At 32.1% G+C, this 24,869-nt stretch overlaps 1 protein-coding gene across 1 annotated transcript in view; it reads left to right on the top strand.

The window, feature by feature from the left end:
• LOC131847092 (four and a half LIM domains protein 2-like) overlaps positions 1–24,869 on the top strand; it is a 165,591-nt gene that overhangs the window by 19,728 nt on the left and 120,994 nt on the right. Inside the window, exon 2 of the mRNA XM_059196551.1 lies at positions 17,786–17,871. Coding sequence (XP_059052534.1) covers positions 17,786–17,871 — 86 coding nt within the window. The remainder of the gene's footprint in view (positions 1–17,785; positions 17,872–24,869) is intronic.

The following is a 24,869-nucleotide window of genomic DNA, read 5'->3' as shown; positions in this document are numbered from 1 at the left end:
CAGCCCCGGTTTTGCGCGGGTATTTCAATTAATTTACACAAAACATTAAAGTTGTATACTTGTACGTACACTAAACCTTAGTTAGGAATCTCTCTGTTTATAGAAAGAAACTGTATGATAATGCGTTTAGCAGTTTTTGAGATTATCTCAACATATTATACATATTATATATATAATATGTTGAGATACATAGACAACACCCAGACCGATACAAACAATCATACTCATGAATACAAACGTATGTGCCGTGCGAAGATACGAACCCGCGACCATTGGAACTAAGGCGCTGTGTTAAACCGCTAGACCACCGAGGCTGTCAAAAGTGTAGTTAGTAATTAAATCAAATGTTTCTTCAATAAGTTCTGTAATTCCTTTGACATAAACAATGTGATCTACAAAACATTATTGTGTCTCAGAGTATTGTTTGCAGAAGACAATTGCCCTGTTATTCGCTACTGAAGATACCTCGATGCATTGGCAGGTGTCATGCCTTTTTTGTACAACATTGTGTTGCTGTTAGAGCAGTGGTTCTCAAACTATTTGATATTGGAGGTGAGGAACAGGTCACCTCAGAAAATAATCTTATTTATCGTAAATAAATAAGAGCATTTTCTGCGTGTAACTAAAATATATAACAATAAATAAAATCAAAAATAATTTGTTCATGTATAGTAGGACATTATAGCCGCTTATGAACGTAAACTTTTTTGTATTAATATTTTTCCCTACCGTCCAACTTACCAGTTACCTTGCGTAACCTAGATAATTTGCAATTATTGAAGAATCATTCCAAAAGATTGTTGTTATCTAAAGTATATTACTCTGTTACTGAATACTTAGATGACGAAAATATAGGGTAAGTGTATGTAAAAGAAACCTAGACGGTTCACACTGCGCTTAGTCCCAAGATAAGCAGAAGTTGTGTAATAGTTACTAGATAACTGATATAAATATCTTTATTTTAAATACATACATAATATACTGGAATTCACACAGACCAGTACAAACACTTATATTCAGGAATACAAATGTTCACACCGTTCGAGAAATCGTACACGCGACAATAGGAAGTCAGGCTGTGTGCTAATCCGCTAGACCACCGAGGTAGTCGATAAATAAAATTTATTTTAATACAGTTTAGAGGTTTAAGCAACTCTGGCGTTCCGCTATTCGTTGTCCATCGGACATATTTCTTTTTAAATTGTTTTATTGTAGTGTCATTTAAGACAAAAATTGCGATGTTATTTATTTCTATCAAGAAGCATTTTGCTCCTCTCTGGAAGAGAAAGAATATGAACTATTTTTTATAGAATAGGGGACGGCTTATGACTTACGACTCACCTGATGGTAAGTGATTACTGTCGCCATTGAGCACCCGCAACATCAGAATAATTACAAGTTGTACATTGCCGGCCTTTTAAAAATAAATAAACTTTTTCTTGAAGATTTCAATATCGTATCGGTTCGGAAATACCATTTCTAGAAGGTGATTCCACAATGTGTTGTACGTGGCAAAAAGTTTCTTGAAAAACGTATGGTGGAGTAACGCCATTCATCTAGATGATCAGGATGGTATTTTAGTTTAGGTATATTAGGTTTAGGTTAGGTAGAGGGATGGTGTAATTCAGCAGCTGGTATTAATCCAAACAGTTCCTCAGATTACTCTCCGTGATATATTTTTGATGTTATTTCAAGAATGAAAATAGAGGACCGCCATTCATCCAAATAATAAAGTATTTTTGTTTCTAGCGGCTAGTATTCCTGTACTAGCCGCTAGAAACAACTGACAGCAACAATGTATGCGGTAGAAAATACACAGTATGATTCTCTCTTCCATTCGTCTCTGTTCGCAGTCATCCCGTTATTTACTCCTTTCCTTTCTTGCCACGTCATCTTTCACAAAGTTCATCAATCCCTTTTTCGGCCTTCCTTTGCCGTTATAACCATCCACATTCATATAAAAATACCATATTTACCCATAGAAAACACTATGTATGCATGTATGTATTGTAACACTGTATGTATGTATGTATACCATTTAATCATGTTTATGAATACCAATTAATTTGATATGTATACAAATTGTGATTCTAAATGAATCAAATATAATGAATTTACCCAATGCTCCATCGTTCAATGTTTACAAATATTTTCATTGATATTTGTAAACATTCATTTTTTTATTGAGTAAGGGTATTCTCAACCTTGTTTTGGCATTAAGTATACAGCACCTATTGACAACAAATCAAATGTTGAAACGAGATAAATAGAGCATTTTTACAACGCCATCTATTGTATTAATTAATTAACAATATTCCAAATTAAAAAAAAAAATTAACTGACCTTCTGGAAGGGGTATAATTATATCATATTTCTTTAACCTATAACTCATATTTAATAATATGAATGATATATTTCCGATATTCAAACAAATTAGTCTGAGACAGTGTTCAGTTCACTCTCTGGCATTTAATCCTTATTCTTAATAATATTATAAATTCGGAACTAACTCTGTCTGTCTGCCTGTCTGTCACGCCAATGCTACTGAACCGATTTAAATTAAATTTCGTACTCAGATACTCTAGACACTGGGAAAGGACATAAGGCTACTTTTTACTGCGAAAAAAAAGGGTTGTGAGAGGTTGAAAGGGGAAATGAATGTTTGTATGAAAATATAATCATTTTAAAAGCTTGAAACTTATTTTTTAAGCTGTTGATTAACAACTGAAATATAACAATCAAAGTTTGTACAAATCCCAACTGTCGCCTGACGGATACGACTATAGTCTGAGGGCATTGCTAGGGGTTCGAACCTCGGCTCAGGCCGTCGTAATTTCGATCCCCGTTCGAATTGGATGTGACATCAATCGGAGGGGGTGACATACCTGGTTTTTATTGGTTTTTATAGATTACCATAGTAACTATTTATATAAGATGAGCTGTATCTATGTTTGCCACCATTGTGGCATAAAAAATGTAATAAATACATAATTTACGAGAGTTCTTCGTCTCTTCACATTCATCAGAACTCATTTAAGTTTAAATAAGAATAAATTACGTGGTATTGGTGTCATTATTTTATGAAAATAAAATAATTCGATCGTGGAGTGATGCCTATTTATAGATCAAAGCTCTCCACTTTATTAACGTCTGGTTACTGCAAACTTCAAACGAATATTTAATATTACTTAAATATGTTACGTTAGTAGATATATAAAATGTTTATAGTTTTTTTATGAACTAAAATGTCAGGGTACTATAACTTGAAATTTCGCCGCTTTATTTCACTCTTCAAGCGAAACACAGCTTAAAAGCTAGCAGAACTTATGTTACGGATACTAAACAACTGATATAAATATTAGATTTTTTTTATAAATACATACATAATCTACATATACACACCCAAACCGATACAAACAATCATACTCATGAATACAAATACTTGCACCGTGCGAGAAATCGAACCCGCGATCATCGGAAGTGAAGCGGTGTGCTAAACCACTAGACCACTGAGGCTACTATTATAGATGTAACGTTACTATAGTAACGAATAATTGCTTCTTGGGTAAAGTAATTATATATGTACGTGTTACATATATATATGGGTGAGATAGGGCGGGTAAGAGATTCGCATCCTGCGCTATAAATGTATTATATTGACCTTTCATTTTATTTATAGACAGCGTGTATCGGATCACATTTAAGGGCATCTTTACATATATACTAGCTGTGCTCGCGACTACGTCCGTGTGGAATAGACGATGAATGACGAATTTCCATACAAACTTTCATGCACTAAATTCTAATTCAAAATATTTATACTGAATATTCTATTACAGACTTTTGATATGTCAATTCTACCGTCAGTTCGGAATGATTTCTCGAGATTAGAAGAACTGATTAGAAACTGAGTTCGTATTCTTTTCAAATAAATTTTATACATGTTTACCATTAATTTATTTTACCCCCTAAGGGTAAATTCTTAACAAACGCTGAACGTTATATTTATTTATATTTAATCAGCAGCCTAATAAATAAATTTCAAGCTTCTAGCTTTAAAAATGACGATACTTCCGTACCTAACCATTAATTTTCCCTTTCAACGCCTTACATCCCTTTTTTCGCACTAAAAAGTGACCTATATCCTTTCTTAGGGTCTAGACTATCTATGTTCCAAATTAAATTGAAATCGATTCAGTAGTTTTGGCGTGAAAGCGAGACAGACAGAGTTACTTTCGCATTTATAATTCTAATGTAAAGATATATATGTCTATATATTCATTTCAAAGTCCCGAAGGTTACCAAAGTTGGATACTCTTTATAGGTTCCGTACAAGTTTAGGAAGGCCTAAGAAAGTATAAAGTAAAATGTGCATCAATTTACTTATGTTCTGTTAAATATTTTATTTAAATATCTTGAATATCTCATTTAAATATCTATGCACATGAAATCCGTTGATATTAATAATTTGTCTCGACACGGCCCCAGTGGTCTAACGGTTTAGCACAGCGTCTTACATCCGATGGCCGCAGGTTCGGTACCTCGCACGGTACAAACATATTCATGAATATAATTGTTTGTATTGGCCTGGGTATTTCCTATGTATATTACAAAACGTAAACTTTGCAAATATAATATATCAAGACAATTCACTATATACAGCCTTCAATTTTCACCCTTCTATCACGAACTCTTATTTTTTAATAGCGATTTTAATTTATATGGCAAAGCAACATTTAGTCAGTTAGTTATTACTATAAATATCTCCACATCTAGTCACTAACAAACTAATCCTGCATAGAATGCATCGATACTGCAAACCAAGCTCATGTTGACTCTAAACTTAAGGGATGCATACATGGATGCTGCATGTCATAACGGGAGAAGATTGCGGCAACAATTTTGCGGGCAAACAGGGTTGTGTTTGTTTAATTTCACTCGTATACCTATAATAAACTTGTATATGTATACCTCAAATACAAATATATACACTGTAATGTATCTTTGGACTGTATGGGTGTCTAAATGATAAAAACACGTAGTTTATAATAATATAATATAGTAATGTGTAGTTGCGAACTATCAAAAGAACAATGGATCAATAATTGAAATGTATCAAATAACATGACGTATAAAAAGAACTGTTCTAAAAATGTAGATTAATATCAAAAAAATAATAAAAAATATCAAAAGAGGTTTTTTTTAAAGGATGATAATGAAATGGTGCACCCGCCTGCGCTAACGGTTTACGCTGGCGGGGCACCAGTGGAGGATGATAGGATGAGCATGAAGTCAGATCAGTTAGCCCAACGTGACAAATTTACCGGGAATGTATGACGATGGTTTCCAGGGGGAACCGCGTGGAGGTCGATCTGACATGGTACATTGCTAGCAATGGGATCATTAGTGCACATTACTAACAAGCCCCTTCCCCCCATCAAAAGGGGTTGCGGCCGTGAGGATGTGAAGGTGGATGGTAAAGAAACAACAGGATTTCGACATTTCTATTTTTTTTTTATACTATGATGGTGACAATCAGGAATACGGCCCATCTGATGGTAAACCATTACCGTAGCCTATGTACGCCTGAAACACCAGGGCAGTGGTATCACGTGCGCGTTGCCGACCCTTAAGAAACCTTAATATACCCTTCTTGAAAAACCCCATGCTGTAGTCTCGTGGGAAAACCTCGGCAGAAAGTTCATTCCACAATCTAAGTGTACGCTATTCTATTATTGGTAATTAATATATTGGTACTCTGTACCAAACTGCAATCCAAAAAGGGGCGAGGAGAATGAACTGCAGAGTGACACAGGTTTTGACTGACAGGACTAACAATTACTATGATATTGACAGATATATGATAGTGTTATCATTCTGAAACAGGCGGATCGCCAACATATACATTTTGATATTTCACTTTGTAGCTGCAAATAAATGTTGACTCAATATTTTCAAGTTGTTAATAACTGAATATTACTAAGTATATTTAAAGTATTGGTAAAACTAGTAAGTTTAATAAGCAATTGACGTCCTCGGTGGTCTAGCGGGAAAGCACATTGCTGTACTTCTAGTGGTCGCAGTTTCGATGCAAGCATTCATAAGTATGATTGTTTGTATCGGTTGGGTATTTTCTATGTAAGTATTATGTATGTATTTACAAAAAAATCTAAGTATTTATATCAGTTGTCTAGTACCCATAACACAAACTCTGTTTACCATGGGACTAGACGACGCTGTGGTAATTGTCCAGGGTTATTTATTTATTTATTAACACTATAAATTATTAGTTTTAACATGTTTGAGTATTTACAAATTATCACTTCTATTACTCTAGTATGATTTTTAAATTGTTTTATGTTACACGCAAACCTTTTTAATCATTCCATTGTTTTGTGGGGACAATGTTTTTGATCATGTGATATCGAAACGTTCGTGTCAAGAGAGATTAGCCGCACCTATTCCCGACCACTATTAAAATAATTAACGGAGTCATTTGTCCAGTGAAGCCAGTCACTGTACTGAAATATTAGCTTTTAAGGTTATAGCTAGCTATAAGCTGTGGTTATAATCTGTTCGGGCTGAAAAAAAGTAAAGTACTTTATATACAAAAAAATATCCAAAAATTTGTATCAGATGTCTAGTAACCATAACACAAGCTTTGCTTAACATGGAACTAGATGGCGCTGTGTGAATTGTCTGAGATTATTATTGCTGTTATTATTTTGATATTGGTTTTTGTGAATTATATATATTACCTGGTTCATTTAGGTCAATAAAGATCGCGCTTGTAATGCCAGAGAGAGTTTTTTTAAGGATGATAATAGAATGGTGCACCTGCCTGCGCTAGCGGTTTATGTTGACGGGGCACCAGTAGAGGATAATAATATGAGTATGAGATCAGGTCAGTTAGCCTATCGCGACAAAGAAAACCTGAAATTTATCACGATGTTTTTCAGGGAGAACCACGTGGAGGTCAATGTACCGTACATTGCTAGCAACTAAATAACAACATAACAACTAACAATCCCCATCCCCCTGTCAGAGAGAGTAGTCAGAAGCACTTGTCAGTTAATTCTTAACTAAGCTAGCGAAAATCTAATCAGTATATGTATATTTATACAAAACATTAATTAATTATCGTTTTAATTACCAACATTATGTAATTATTAATATAAACACGTGCATAAATTTGCAATTAAATATTATAATTAGTTTCATTAAGACTTCATTGATTGTAATGAAATATAGAAGGCGTTAACTGTTGTAACTTTGTAAGTTGTAAGTCGGGTTCAAACCACGATAAAACCTACTTCAATCCTATTAAAGACTAGCTGTGCCAGCGGATTTATGTTAAATTTACAGCCCATGTGTCATTCTATATATAAGCTATATAATAATATATGGATTTTATTGAAACTTTACAATAGTAAAGTTTCAATAAAATCCATTGAGTAGTTTTTGGATGAAACAGAAACAAACATCCATCAATCCGAAACAATGTGAATGTAAGAGAAGAAGTGAATTGTGTAGTAATGAAGAGAATTGTGTAGTTCAAAATTCCGCGTTTATAATATTAGTACTCAAAAACTGACATAACCACTTGTTATATATTAATCAAAATTATACGGAACCGTACAAGAACCACCAGCATTTAAATAAAAAAATAATTATCAAAATCAGTTGAGAAAAAAGTTATGATATAATTCACATAAGAATACACAGTCGAATTCATTACTTTTTTTAAATTGGTTGAAATAATGAAGATTTCTTTCCATACTAAACTCCATACCAATTCTGACAAAATAATCGTCACAGAAAACTAAAAGTACTTTTCTAAAAAGAAAATAACACTTATTTACTTTGAATAAAGTTAGCTATTTTGTGCTTTATGATTTACGCTTTCTGCCTCGTGGAGTATAAGGTGTCTACTGTTGCATTGGAACCTTCAACAAGACCTGACCTAGAAAGTTATTATAAAGTTGACAAGTTTTAATGATGTAACACTATACCGTTGCAATAGATTGTAACGAGTTCAGAGCTTACCTTACGAAGGTAAACTTTGTAGAACTGAAGGACAGAGTGAAACTTGCGTGCAGAGTTAATGAGTTTCCGACTTTTTACGTAACTGGGACGGTAAACAAGCTGACGGTCTGAACTGGTGGTAAGTGGTCACTATGACCTATATAATAATAATAATAATAATCACTACATGATAAGAAAAATAAAATAGTTTATCTTCTATCTATCTAATATACTGATCTGGCAATAGAACTAAAAGTACAATGGCGTAGAAATAGTGGAAACTCTCCCAATCATTATTTCGTCTACAGGTGTCATTCCAACATTCTTACACACTAACCTCAAGACATTACAACTTCAGGCACTTACTTTCATACTTCTCCAAAAAGGTGTAACACTATGCAGAATTGTCCGCAAATTTTTGTCGTCCATTTAAAAAAAACAGTTGCTTCATATATAAGTCTGTTTATACCTATTTATAAAGGCTATACTCTCGTTTTACACAGAATGGTCGCTTTGAATTTAAATTATATAACTTAGCATAAAACAGTCATTTTCCACTTCAACGATCTCGCCAGCGGATTTTTTTATTATTTCGCTTAGTTTGTCCTGCGTAGAAATACTAAACATGTATATAAATAGTATACAAATATACATATGTGGTCTTTTATGATACACACCAAATGAAATCGCCATCCAGCAATGGTATTTCCTAATCGATACGATATTGAAACTCACATTCAATTCCCTTGGTTATTTGTATTCACACATTTCAACATAAAAATGTAAAATTTCAACAATTGTTCAAAAAAGCAACACGGAAGAGTCTTGCTCGTTCTTCTTGAGATGAGAAGCTAGCGAATGATCGGTAGATTAAAAAAAGATAACAGTGACAGAGAATTTCCCATACGCTGGAACCTAATTGATCTCGGACGGTTTCAGAGCAGCTTCCTCCAGCGTACACTTATATTGTGGAATGAACTACTTGCCGAGGTTTTCTCTAAGGAGGCGTGAGGTTTTTTAAGATGGGTATATTAAAGTTTCTTAAGGGTCGGCAACGCGCATGTGACGTTCATAGGCTACGGTTACCGTTTACCATCAGATGGGCCGTATATTTAATTTTCGCCATAGTTGAAAAAGAACAAAATCACTTACCTTCAGATATACTGCTAGCTTGTTTGCTCTATGGTGTAAAAAAGAAGTCCCTTATTCCCATCTGTCTTGACATAGTCAACTGTGATATGACATGCCTAACTGGCAAAAAACTCAACTGAATTTCCTTTTTTTAAAGCCAGATTGTTAACATTGTTTGTGTATGTGTGTATTTGTGTTATGTAAGTCTATTTGTAGCACAAAATGAAAATCTCATTCTGGAACAACTATTGCCATGCACGTTTGTCATTTAAGTAATCCTGAAGCATCATTTTTTTTATTAAATTATATATTAATTATTAATGACTTGCTGACCCCCCACGAACTTCATTCCCCCTCAGAATTGAAAAATGTGTCAAAGGTTTTTTGAAGTTTAGTTACGCAATGAATTTCTGAAATTTGACAGGTAAGAACAGATTGTATAAGAAAATGAAAGTGTTGTTTCATTCAACGATTATCCAAGCAATTTCTTTATATTTTCTCACCATTAAACTTCGTTGGAGTTCTACAAATATTTCAAAACTATAATTAGCTAAATCGGTCCAGCCGATCTCAAATTTTAGCGAAACTAACAAAAGTCATTTCATTTTTATATATAAGAAGAAGACTAGCTACTCGCCCCGGCTTTACACGGGTGTACATGTATTATATACATAAAGCTTCCTCTGGAATCACTCTATCTATTAAAATGAACCGCTTCAAAATCCTTTGCTTAGTTTTCAAGATTTAAGCATACATAGGGACGCACAGACAGCGACAGTAACTTTGTTTTATACTATGTAATGATGATGAAGATTGTTATATTAACTTATCTTGATTGTTATATTCGGTCGCTTATTGATCATCTTTTTTCTAGAAAAACGTAGAATGTTCGGCGAATGTGTCATTTAAAAATTACCACGGACGAAGCATCAAAGTGACCAGTTTAAATTGACAAAGGTCACGCTTTCAATATCACGTAGGGCTGTCCCCTTTAAAAACACCCGCAAATTATAGAAGAAAATACAGTTAAAACTTTATAAACTTTGAAATACTTTTTTTTATAACTGTCAATATTTATTTAAAACATTATATAAATGTTTAACTAACATAATCTGAAAGTAAATTGTAATAATAAAATGGGCAAAAGGGCTTAAAAGTTTAAAACACAGTACTTTCAATTTATTAGAAATATGACAGACTAAGAATAGCAACTAAGATACAAACTTAATAGTATTTAATTCGTTGTGTTTTGGTTGTACTGTTGTGTTTTTGTGTGGTATGGTGCGATATTAAGCACACACGTTTTGAACTGAAATATGGAAAATTAAAATAAACAACTTTGGGTCAATTCTACTTCGTGACTAGACCCGACTTCCTCGTGCGCGTGGAATAAAAATAAATAAAAGTAGCAGTCTACTTGTAACTTTTTATAATATTAGTTATCTATTAGTGAAAGTCCCGTCAAAATCGAAGTTCCTGTAAAATTTTTCAATAGTAAAATATCTGTATAAAGAATCGTTAGTCACCTAGAATTGCAGTGCATGAGTGGTATCACGGTTGTCACATAACAGTGCTTTTCACGTTCATCATCAATTGGGTCATTTCAATTGCACAAAAAAAAAATGTCCGTTCATTGTCAACCCTAAGTAGACGTTTAAAAAAATTAAAAAATGACGTGATTATTGGTTGAAAATTTCCATTAAACCGTGTAATAATGCTTTGGGTGCCAATGATCGTTCACGTGGACATCGGACCGATGGGGCGTGCAGTCACGGAGCCTGGACGCGATACAATTTTAAATTTTGTTGTTCCACACTGAAAATATATTTTTTACGGAATTAATAAAAAAAACATTAGCTAGCTGGTTTTCATATACGAAATATACTGTAGCCTTCGCAAGTTCTAAACATTTACAACAGTTACTTGTCGGTTCCTATTTTATTATTAGTAGTAACTTGCAATTGAAAGTAATAATTGGTATATGAGAACTGGCCAAGTTAGACCTTAGGTTACAGTATATTATCCTAAGTTATAAGAAGAAATGATATTATATATTGTTATAAATACATTTCAGGACATACTATTGAACTTGGCACCCATTTAGATCTCACCTCTTTTGTCGTAGAAGTCAACAATCAAGGCATATATCATAATATTAAACTCGGCTATCATTTCACATTTATGTTTTTGATGGGATAACAAATTACACAGCGCTATCTAGTACAAAGCATATGTTGTGGACCCTAGACAACTAATACAAATACTTAATTTTTTTCTATAACACAATTTAAGTCTTGTAGGTACATAAAAACAATCTCCGACACAAAGTACAAATTTATGTATCATGCGTGGAATTGCACCCGCGAACATCGTAAGTAAGGCAGTATGCTTAACCGCTAGACCACCGGGACTGTGAAATCGAATCTGCTAGGTAAATAATATCCAGAGGTATGTGCTTATTACTGCTCTCAAATGACTGCGAACTTTACATGTTGAGTCATGTATTATGCAGACTCTTTCAACGATAAGGTGTTTATGTAATATGATAGTAAATTGCAAGTATGTAGATTGTAGGCACATACAGTTTTATAATTATTTTATACTAGCTGTGCCTGCGGCTTCGTCCGCGTGGCATAGTAACCTTGACCAAATGAAGAAAAAATATTTATACAAAAAATACAAAGAAAAAAGTTTCAACATTATTGTTTCAAAAATGACGAATTGGCATAGTTCGTCCCCTATTTTATGTTACCTCCTTAAAGGTAACATTATTACTTTGAATATAATATTTATTTATATTTATCAACAGCCTAAAAATAATTTCAAGCTTCTAGCTTTAGAAATAAGAATAATTCCCTACAACTTTTATCCCCTTTCAACACTTTACAACACTTTTCGCATTAGAAAGTAGTCTATGTAAAGGATATAGGCTGCGACCCATAGTCACAAAAGTGCAAGCTGATTACCAAAGTTATTACAATTGATTTTAAATAATAGATTAATAATTAAAGTTTGTTATTAAGCAGTCGAAATAAATATTTAATTATAAAATCAGCTGTTACGTTATTTCCGCTTACGTAACTCCTAATACCCACTTTTCCCCTAATTTAGGGACTCTGCCCTAGTAACTATATAAGAGGCATGACATCTTAATCCTCTAGAGTGACAATGCTTGAATGGTATCACGGATGGCACATGGTAACAGATTTTTTTCGGACTAGTCTAATGTGTCCGCGGCTACATTTGCCTGATATTTATAGCCTATATATTATTCTGATATATAAGCTATATTTCTGCAAAGTTTCATCAAAATCCGTTCAATACTTTTTGCGTGAAAGAGTAACAAACATCTACCCATACTCAGAAACTTACTTGTTTATTATATTAATAAGATGTTTATTCATTTCATCATGCCAGATTCTTCTTCTGTCTTTTCTCCTCTAACCAAAGGTTATCTGGAAGAGATCGCTAAAGCGGTATGACTGCCTTTATCTATATACTACGTATTTTCTATTTTTTTTTTCAATATATTAAGGGTGCAATATAGAGTAATAAATAAATTAAAAAAAAATTGAAATTCGATCAGTCAAAATAATCCTGGCCATGGTAACATTCCGGCGAGAATGTTTACAATTCGAATTCAATATATAAATCGAGCTATTCGCCGGTGACACTGCTGTCGAAGCCACGCCGGACATAGTCTAGTCAAGTCTCTACTTGCCAACTACTCTGTCTCATCTTCAGTATATTATGTTAATTCATATGTCACGTGACCCACATTAATAACTCTCTAGTTTCATGCTTTAATGTGATACTAAATGACGCTGTATTTTTTTTATTGGATGATATGGAATGGTGCACCCGCCTGTACTAACAGTTTATGGCGGGGCATTAGTGGAGGATGACAAGATGAACATGAGGTCAGGTCAGTTAGCCCTTCGTGACAAATTCACCAAGAATTTACCACGATGGTTTCCAGGGGGAACCGCGTGGAGGTCAACCTGACATGGTACATTGCTAGCAATGAGAACATCTGTCTACATTACTAACAATCCTCTTTCCCCCAATGACGCTGTATTACATTTTAAATTTATATTTATTTTGGTTCGAACTGTAAAAAGGCGTATAATTAGGAAACGGAAGTTAAGACACCAGCGGGGATAATTCAGTGTCGCCATTGTTAAAAATTGTCATATAATACAGAATAGAATAGAAGAGAAGCCCGTGATAGTTTTCAGGAAACTGATAAGTTATTTTTTATAACCTTCATATAAATTTAATGAAAATATTAATTTAATTTCCTTACTTCCGTAGTATGTGTGTATTGGTAAATTTTGTATATAGATTCTGAATTTTATTTCCATAAGTATTACTTTTAAGATATTTTAAAAATATCTTCCAATATTTTTAAAAATAAGTACTTATACAGTATACACAATCAAGGTAGAGATGGCCAATGAATCCGCTACCTATTTATATTCATGAGTATGATTGTTTGTATTTGGTCTGGATGTTTTCTATGTAGATTATGTATATTATGTATGTATGTATAAAAATTAAATCTATATATTTCTATATTTTTTGAAATGAGCCATACAGAATCAATAAGAACGTCACGCACTCGTCACTTCAAAGTCAAGACGTCATGAGGCTACGTTTACCATCAGACGGGCCGTATGCTTGTTTGCCACCTACGTAGTATCTTAATAATATTATAAATGCGAAAGTTTGTAAGTATGGATGTTTGTTACTCTTTCACGCAAAAACTACTGAACGGATTTCTATGAAACTTTACAGTACTTTAGCTTATGCATCATAATAACAGATGGGCTATATTTTATATTGAAATTTAACGCGGGTGAAACCGCGGGCATTTCTAGTCTATACATATAAATAAAATTGGAGTGTCTGTTTGTAATATTGAAATAACCGTTTTTTACTACATGCATATGATTATAAATACGTTACCAAAATAACATTGTTTGCAATTTTTGTCTGTCTGTTTGTTCCGGCTAATCTCTGAAATGTCTGGACTGATTTTGACGGGACTTTTATTGGCAGGTGGCTGATGTAATAAGAAGTAACTTAGGTTACATTTATTTTAGAAGAAATCTTTTATCTTAGAAATATAAAGTCAAATTCCACGCGGACGAAGTCAGAATAAAGAATTTATCCGCTACCTCCTGTCACTTGGGCAACAGGACAAGAGTCTCTGCCCTATTCGGCGTTCAAGGTCTATGTTACGTAATAGAATATTTCGAGGAGTGATCTGATCCTTAGCAATAGCAAATTCATTGTGGCGTATTAAGTCCACGTGTTTGATTTTTTTCTTTGAAATTTGAGTATAAATACACTCGTAATTTTATATGTCATTGTTGTCTTTACCTGTATTTACCTTTGTACCTGATGCACTAAATATATGTACAGCCAAATTCAGAATAGATAGTTGATTTATTTTTATTTAAATTTAATATACTTTTATAAAATATAAAGAAATAGGTTGACTATATAATTGCAGCCAATGTACTAAATATATATACCTACTGCCAAATTAAAAAATTGTAGTTGTATTATTTTTAATTAAAATTTTTTATACATATTATATTATTTTGGTAATGTATATTATAAAAATAACACTCAAATTGTACATATGAACACCTATTCGCTCCTACCCTAACTAAAAAATTTCCGAAAAGAAAACCTAAAATAATTACATTCTAAAATTATTATTAGATTACAATAAAAGATTCGTGAGAAGACCGCTTAAAAAAATATTAATTTTAATTATAAATAACAATGAGGTAATATGTTGCGAATTTGCAAAACTGAAAAGTTTGTGAAACTATTTCCTTATTCATACAAAATCTATTTTTACTATTAAACTATTCAGTTCTCCACTTTCTTAATATAACAAGAGTATTTTTATTTCATTTTTACTATTGAACTGTTCTTTTCTTCTCTTTCCATTTACCTAATTTGAGAGGAGAATTTACTTTTCGTCACACTTTTGTGATTATTCGAAATTTAAATTTTCATAAATGGAATAGTGTCATTTTTTCTTATTATTTCTTTATATAGACAAGTCATAGTTACGGCCCAGTCGCGTGACGTGTCTAAAAATCTAAACAATACGATATGACATTAATCAACGCCCAACACGATCCATTCATTCATGTTTGTCCTGTTTACAACAAAAACTAAGCTTTGTATGATGTCCTTGTGTAATCTATATATTGAATTAATTTTTGTTAAAATTAGAATCAATGACACGTACAACCCACCTCAGCCCATAGCTATACCACAGATAACATAATATACTGACCTCGGGTAATAACGGCCCAAGGAGGAATGGGATTGTTAGAAATGTGGTGTAATTAACCCATTACCAATTCACAAGGATATAACCAAGATGGCTGGAGGGAAGGGGGTTGTTAGTAATGTGGACTTGTGACCCTATTTCTAGTAATGTATGGTACATTGACCTCCACGCGGTTACCCCCGGAAACCATCGTGATAAATTCCTAGTGAATTTGACAGATTCACCAGGAATTTTGCAGTTGCACCATTCCATTATCATCAATTAAAATCAAATCGCCGAAACGTCGGGCGATAACCGCAACCGCGGATCTCTATTTACTCTCTACAAATTATTTAATGAAATGATGATATGAAATGAAATGAATGATGAGCTGCTTTATGTATCGAAAACGTCAAAATGGTGTTGAAAAAAACATTATTGTCACATTGTAAGTCACCAGTCTCTCCTCATAGAAGGAGATTTAATATAACTTTACCACAATTATAGTATTATCACGGTATATTTCGAATTACGAGAACTACTTTGCTGTTTTTAAGGAAACTATATTAATAGCTACTGTTTCGTATAATATTATTAAATTTAATAAGTCAGGTCAACTAGCGGCAGAAATTATAATTAATTGTTTAATATTTCTGATGCTATTCGATGATAGATGGCGCTGTATTAAGCATACAGTTGCCCGTTCACACTTTGTTTTAGTTCGTCGACGCTATTAGTGTATTTTACGCGTACTAGATGGCGCTTCAAGTATTTTCTTGCAATTAAAATGTACATGATAGGACTTGATTTATGACAAGTTAATTGTATTCTTATTATCACAACTAGTTGATATAGACTTAATAAATCATTTTTATGTTCAGGCAATTAAACAAATGCATTAGGTATCTTATTGTTTTATTCTTCAATATTCTATTAAACTGGGCTTACCTACTGAATTATCTTTTTAATTATTTGCTTCATAGGTTTATTTAGACTAGATTTTCTCTTGTTTTGACATTACACAGTATTGTTTCTATTTAGCTTGAAGAGTGCAATGACCTGTCCATAAAATCAGATATCCACTAAGGGTCGAAATTTAATTGGCAATTTCATCTAGGGGTGTTGCAGTTTATCGAGTCATTTCTCCACACATTTTAGCTCTGTTTGCATGTCCGTAAAGAGTCCACGCCCTCAGGCAGCCCATAACCACCCACCTACAAAACCAGTTTTTCTTGAACCCTGCTCTTTCTGTCTATTCGCGATTAGATGATACAACAGAGGCGTTTTCTAGAATTCCTCATGGCTCAAAGTTAATTGGATTGTTGATATAGTTCACCCATTGGGCAGGTAACCACGGTCGCGTCACCGTCACAATTGTATAGTAACAGTAAAACTTAGGCTAGTATTGTGTTATCACCCCAGCTGGAAACTACCCCTGTTTATTTTTATTCACTCAACATAGTTTACGTTCTCAGTTTTCTATCGAAAGATGAAACAAATGCAAAACGGTCCTAAATACTTAAAACAAACTTACCAATAGGTAAAATAGAAATACCTTTCTCAGATTATTGTGGAAAAAATAAACTATAAACAATATGAGACGTAGAAGAGAGTCAGTCGCTTCTGTATATAGGAAAACTACAAAATTTCTAACATCTAATACCGTTAATTTATTAAAGAAAACACCGAATACAAAGAAATATACATTACTAACAAAAATTATAGAAGAATATGACCAACGTCCCTTAAATCGTAGCAATAAAAGTTATAGTAGTTATTCAGAAGAGGAAGACGAGGTTTTAGGTGAAAGAGATCTAGATTACTATCTGGGCGTGCGAAAGAAAGAGACATATTGGAGAGATCCTGTAAACAAAGAACAAATAAGAAAAGATTACCTTATAAACCATTGCGGAATCAAAGAAGAAGACTACAATAAGAATTACAAAATATCAAACACTACAAAATCATTTGACGTTGTACAACCAAAATTAAAGCAGGTGCCTTTCAAAATATATAGAAAGAAAAGGAATAGTTTGAAAGAAGGTGAATCGTGGTGTGAAAAAACGGGTATCTTTAAATTGTTTGCGAATAAAAAAGATAGTGATTATTCAACTTCTGATAGTTATAGTGAATGTGACTCGAATGAAGACATAACAGAGAAAAATAATACATCCAATAACGCAGATGACATTGTAGACAATATGACTACGCATTTCAATTACCTTAATATACGTGACACACTTGATATGTTGTTGATTGAGGTTCGTGTTACATATATGAAACTGTTTTATTTATGTATAATAGATATTAAAATATATATTTTCTTTACAGGGAGTTCGAATAAAAGAAGTATCAGAAGGCAGACCTTGCGACAATTGTCCAGAGCTATGTCCAGGATTCATTCCACATGCATGGAGGTAAGACAACTGTTCTAATAATAACATATACAATATTACTTACGTTATGTCAGTGGTTAGGCATGAGGAACAAAAGGTTCTTGCTTGGAACGAACATAATGGAATTCTTCTTCTGGTATCATTGGAATTCTTCATGGTTATGCAAATGTTCAAAACACAAAACTATGTCTACAAAAACATATAATTTATTTTAAAAGTGCAATAAACGGTTAAAATTTATTAATAGGTCTAGAATAGAAAAATAAACGCCGGCCAACGCCGACGAAATAAAATAGCCCGAAGAATAGGCCGAGTTACGATGGAATCATTTTCTTGTATGGGATGAGGTATCTATGTATATGTAATATTTATCTTATCTGTGATTATATTAAATAATAGAAAGTAGGTAGGTAGTAAGTTATATCGTCCACGATCCTCAAATCTAAGTTGATTTAGAAACTACATTTGTTAATATGTAATGTTGTGTTATCTGTGATTAATGTATTAAAATTGAGGCAAATAAACAACAAAAAACATACGTACCTACGGTGATTACTTACCAATGCAAATAACAAGGTATAACAAAATATGAAAAATAATGGAAATATGATTTTACTAATATTAATTACTAAAAACGTGAAATTTTTGTGAGTTTTGATGGATATGGATATTGCTATGGATGTTTGATTGATAATCTTTGTCACGCAAAAACTACTGAACGGATTTTGATGAAACTTTTCTAATATAGCTTATACATTAGGATAACACATAGGCTACAAATTTCATGCAGGTAAAACCAAATAACGGTTACAATAGCAATACCGTAGTAGGAAGTGCTCTTACTGGCTTTCCTATTAACCTTCTACAGGAACAGCTACTTTTTGTATGGAGTATATTATATGTATATACCTACATATATACATATAATAAATAGGGGTTCTCAACCGCGACTTGTCTATTTCAACGCCAAATTTAGCATTATCTCTTAGCAATTTATTGAAGGTGAACGAAACACAAAAAATATATTAATAGGTGCTTATATTGATAATTTGATGTTATATCACCGTTGAATTATATGCAAATGACAGGCAATTATGTCTCATTAAACTTTTTGTTACCGCCATAGATAAGTGCTCTATTCCAAATGTGATAAATATGTCAATAATCACAAAACTCGTTTTGTTATCGCGCGGACGAAAAACAGTGTTCTCGTTTGAGTTATAGATAACATATCAACAATTTTTAACTTTCATTCACTTCACAAGCATCGCAATGGTTAAACGTGATTAAAATTGACGACCGAGAGGACAATAAATAGCCTTGTAAAGTAAGAAGCGTAAGGTCATCGTCGCATGCGCTTAACAGAAAGGCAAAACATTTTATTTGCCACTGTCATTCGAGCGTTGACAGAGTACAGACGTGTGTAGATAGCGTTGACCGGCGTGACCTGCAGTCATGTGTCTCTCATTGAAACAATTGGAATGTGCGGAAGTGTACCGTCGGTTAACAGGAAACGAGAAAGAGCTACAAATTCAGAGCACTCAGAGGAAAATCCAAAAGTTCCCGTCCAGAGAACGCAATCACGCTGTAAGGAGAAAAAAAAACAACAACAACAATATGCACTCGTATGCTAGCTGCCCCAGCTGTGCGAGAATCGCTCAAGAAGAGAATAGGTGATAGTGCAAAGTGAGGATTGTGGTTACAATGATATTATTAAGGGTGTTCGATTAATCACAAGATTTAAAGCATACTCATCGCTGTATCCTGGAACAATAAGTTTTGGCTATAGTATCAGCATCAGCCGGTCACAAATTTAACTATAACGTTATCGTATAAACTTTTGGCATTGAACAATGACGTGAATAACGGATATTGATAGTGATTAGTATATTAAGAATGAATATTGCTGATACTAAGACTGAATCCGTGATACAGTCCAAAGTACTAACGAGCAAGAACGGCCACTGTTTGTTTCAATATGTAAATTTATGTTAGGCACTTGCCGAGACTTATTGTTGGTATCACAGATAGTATAAATGTTATAATATTGTTCCACGTGTATCACCAATAAAAAACAGGTCAAGTGTAAATTAGTGTTAATTTGTTGATATCAAAATCGTATCGTGTGATATTGTAATTCATGTATATCGTTTTATTGTATTGTATTCGTTGTTTGGACTAATAAATGATAATATAGTCATCACGGCACTTCGTGTCACGTATTTTATGTTTTTTAAGATACCTTGTTCATATTGACTACCCGAAGCAGTGTCAATTTGCACTTCTAAAACCGTTTGTTTGAATGTAAACTTTCTGTTGTAGAGGCGTAAGTTTTAAATCAGTTGAAGTTATCGTCCTATCACTGTAATTGTTTAGGCTGGTAAAATAAGTGAATCTATTTAAGGGGGCCCGGATCCAATAATTTATCGGCGTGTCGTAAAAATGTCGGCTACGAGTATAAAGGATCTAGATAACGAAGTTTATATTTATTATACCTCTTTTGTTTTTGTAATTATATTTAATCTCGTATCTCATTAATGTATAATGAAATAGAAAGAATCTTTATTCAAATGAACTCAATATGAAACGATGTTTCCACACAAAGTTAAATCTCTATATAAAATCTCTGGTCAGGGTTAGTTGCTATACTTTTCCGAAACTAGCTAACCGATTTTGATAAAATTTTATATATTGGTATACTCGGTAAGGCAGAAAATAGGTTGTTTATTCTCTTTTTTTGTGTATCCCAAAACAACGAGACTGGCCTACCCTAAAAAATGTTTTTACACTTTTGACAAAAAAATATTTTTATTTATTGTTGCATTAAAATACACAATAATTAAAATGCTCTCCTAAATTATAATACACTCCTAAATTTTCACACTATTTCACTATTTTTAATGGCGATATTAATTTACATGGCATATCAACGTTTGCCGGATCTAGTAGGTATAATATAAAACTTGTTATGTACAGAAACAATTATGGAAAATTCATGCAATTAGGTAAATAAATCTAGTACATAAGTTATCGTATCGTATAATGGCTTAGTTATAGGTATAATAAAAACAATTATTTTAATTTGACTCCAATAAATGTAAAACATTATCAAGATCGATTCTTCTATTGATAGTCAGTTCAAGAAATTAATAGTTTTATTATGATTATATTATTATTTCCATAAAAATGAGCAATAATAATGACCCTGGTCAAAGCACACAGCGCCATCTGGTACTACGCTGAACAGAGCTTGTGTTATGGGTACTAAACTACATAAAAATATATTTAAATTAATTTCTGATATAAATATGTACATAATATTTAAAACACCCAGACCAATACAAACAATCATTCTCATGAATACAAATGTTTGAACTGTGACCGTTTGCACAAAAATCGATCCTCGGAAGTAAGTGCGATATAAGAAATAATGGATCCATTTTGTACAAAAAATATATTATTGTTTGATCGTAAGTTGACGTTACGTGACGTTGTAACAATAAGTATTGTATTGTAGAAGCAGAACAATTGTATTCATAATATTGTTTCATATCAAAGCAATTACACATAAATTGACACTTTATTTTAAGAATAGCGGTAAAAAAATTACAATATATAATAAGTACTTAAGTAATAACTTTTAGATTTAATACAATAACTTATTCTTTATAACAGTCAACATAAAAAATCATGAATAAGATTAATGTACATATATGTAGTCACAATTGGGTTTTCATTTTAGTTAGTCACTCATTTTATTCAGTTACCGGAACAAGAAGAGTTAAACTTTAAACGAATTAAATTTAATGTTACGTTAACAGGTTAAATATAAAAACTAGACAATTTTTAATTTTATTGTAATTTTATAGCTTTAGAGAGTTCTGAGAGCCAAACGGTTGACACCAGTCTTTCCCCTTCATGCAAGTGTCTTTATCTTTGTACTCAATAAAGGAGTTAAGCTTTTTACACTTATATGATATATATATCATTTTGAGTATACATTGTACTGATATTTTTGAGACCACGAATCCGTGTAATTGCCTGTTACATACTCGTATAGTTATGAGTCATGGGCAATCAGCAGTGACCAAAATGTTTAAATAGATATGTCTAATACTGCACAGCACTGCCAAAACAATAGCCCCGTCATAATATCTGGCACTCAGTCGGCGAAAGTAGTTCTTCTTTTTCTTAATAAACTGCTATCGTTTAGATTAAAATCTCAGCACCGACAAGACTGGTGGACAGACAAATTCAGGTATAATACAGCAAATTTACTTATTTTTAATAACAATTTAAGGAGTGGTTGCATTTATTAACATAGTAATTTATTGTTTATTGAAATAAGTACCTAATAAACTGTAGGTTATTGTTTGTGTAAATCCTGATTCATACATGCATTAACATTCATTATCTAATTGAATTTGTTTAATAACAATATTATTATTTACATACATTACAACAATATTATTATCAGTTTTAATAATAATGTACTCCTTTTCGAATATGTGCTCATAACGCTGGAAAATTTAGCTTTTGTTTTAACTTAAATTTTGACGTACACTTAAATTTAACCTACTTACTGCTTTCAAGAAATAATTATTGTATTTTTATTTACTTATTTTATTCAGGCCCATTTTATAAATCACTACATAGTATAAAACAAAGTGGCTGTCTCTGTATGTCCCTACGTATGCTTAAATCTTCAAAACTACGCAACAGATTTTAAAGCGGTCGTTTTAATAGATAGAGTGATTCAAGAGGAAGGTTTATATGTATAATACATGAATAATATTGTAGAGAAACACTGATAAATTTAGAGGTTTCTAGTACTTTATAAACATGTGTAATTTAATAAATTAAATTATATTTATAATGTATGTAATAGCATTTTGTGCAGTAAATTGAAGGAATAAATTTAGAGGTTTCTAGTAATAAACATGTGTAATTTAATAAATTAAATTATATTTATAATGTATTAACGGTAGATTGAAATTAACACCTATACATATAATATAGCAATAAATAAAATACCGGTGATAACAACCGGATACAAATATTATCAAACAAACAGTATACATTTCCAATAATAGTATTGTGATACTATGACTCATAAACTCTCATCACATCACACAAAGAATGTAAAAACACAAAGGGACGGGCCTTGAGTAGTTTGTCAGTAATTTGTATTTATTTATATAGGCATGTATATTTATACAAACATACGTATAAATGCGAAACAATTATGTTTATAATTAGCGACTAACAACAATGCGAGTCAATGCCCTCAATCCCGCCATCTATTGCGCGGTAGTGGAACTAATACAGAAAATCAGAACACAATTTCAGTATTCGATCCATTGTAGTAGTTACAAGAGTACATCACTAGATGTCAGTATACGAAAATATTAGAATTAAAAGTGATCAAGTGATATTAAATTAAGAAAAATATTAGGATAAGTAAATATTATAAAAACTAAGAATATTAATATTATTAATTGAATAATTTTTAGTTAAAGTAATATACTGCTTTGATTCACAACCATTTCAATTTATGACAGTAAGTATTTTTGTTTTTGTTTATGGCTAGCTACAAAGCTCTTTCTTGATTTGTTCTGTGCAAATATTAAAATTAGAAAGTTCTAGTTTTGTTTCATTGGTTTTATTTATACATACATAAATTTTCTTACTTACATTTTATCTTTTATTAGATATATATTTGCAATGGAAACACGCCCCAACACGTATTTATTAACTATTAAAAAATACAAACATATTCAAATTCAAAAATATTCAAAACCTTCAAGTAACACACTTGAAGGTTTTGAATATTATTTTTTGATATAAGTATCTATCTATCATATTCACGAATGATTTTGCTGAGATTAATCATGTTCTAAATGTATATATATATGTATGTCTACACATTGAATTTTGTTATTCCGATAAAATGGCGCATTGTATATTTCTCTTCTAAGATTGCTCAGATAAAAATCGAAGGCGTTTGTTAGTGAACAAATAAACTAAATCAGTTTTTACCATACCATTTATATATAAATTATAAAGAAAACAGTTATTTTATTCATATAAACATATATTAATTCACATTAACTATTGAATTGTTTTAGGAATCAAACCCAAGACCAAGAAATAAACTCTTGGTTTAGCATACCGCTTTAGAAGTAAAGCGGTATGCTAAACCGCTAGACCACCGAGGCCATCTGTTCCTTAACCACAGATAATATAATATTAACTTAACTAAATCGAAGGACAAAATCCTTTTATTTTCTTTTATTTTAATAATCAATTAAATTTTAAAAAAGATAGACACAAATAAACAATATATTTACTTGTGCCTTACTTGATTCGTAATAAGAACACTTAACACTAGAAGAAACCCCACTTATGGGATAAGTCCGCCATTGTATAAATTTGTTTCTTAAGTTCATTGTAAGTTGTTCAAGTATTACAAACAAACACTTATTAAATAAATCTTGATAAATCCTAAATGCACGATAGTATTATAATAATATATTAATATTAATTAAATATAAAACATCGTAACATATTTGTTGCCATATATGAATAAAAATTTGTATTTTTTATTTTATATAAATGACATATAATGCAGAAACTGGCTAGATAGGTAGAAATGAACACCTTTAAGGATAATAAATTCCTACTAACGTTATGTAATTTATCAGTTAATGTGCTATTGTTACTACAAACATGATTAAGTTAGAATAAATAAACAAGCCAACACAAACTGACATACCACAGTTTATATAATAAACTAGCTGACCCGATCAACTTCATTTCATTTCCCCACCTTTTTCAATATATTTCATTGTAGCTCCGCTCCTATTGGTCGTAGCGTAATATTATATAGCTGAAAGCGTCGAAAAATGGTCTATGCAATAAAAAAATAATTTTTCCATTCGAACCAGTAGTTCCTGAGATTAGCGCGTTCAAACAAACAAACAAACTCTTCAGCATTATAATATTATATTATTATCTAT

This window comes from Achroia grisella, unplaced genomic scaffold, assembly GCF_030625045.1.
Source record: "Achroia grisella isolate CSIRO2021 unplaced genomic scaffold, CSIRO_AGI_Agris_v1 utg515, whole genome shotgun sequence".
NCBI classification, from domain to species: domain Eukaryota; kingdom Metazoa; phylum Arthropoda; class Insecta; order Lepidoptera; family Pyralidae; genus Achroia; species Achroia grisella.
The sequence above is the reverse complement of the archived record's forward strand: the minus strand, read 5'-3'. Positions and strand labels throughout refer to the sequence as shown.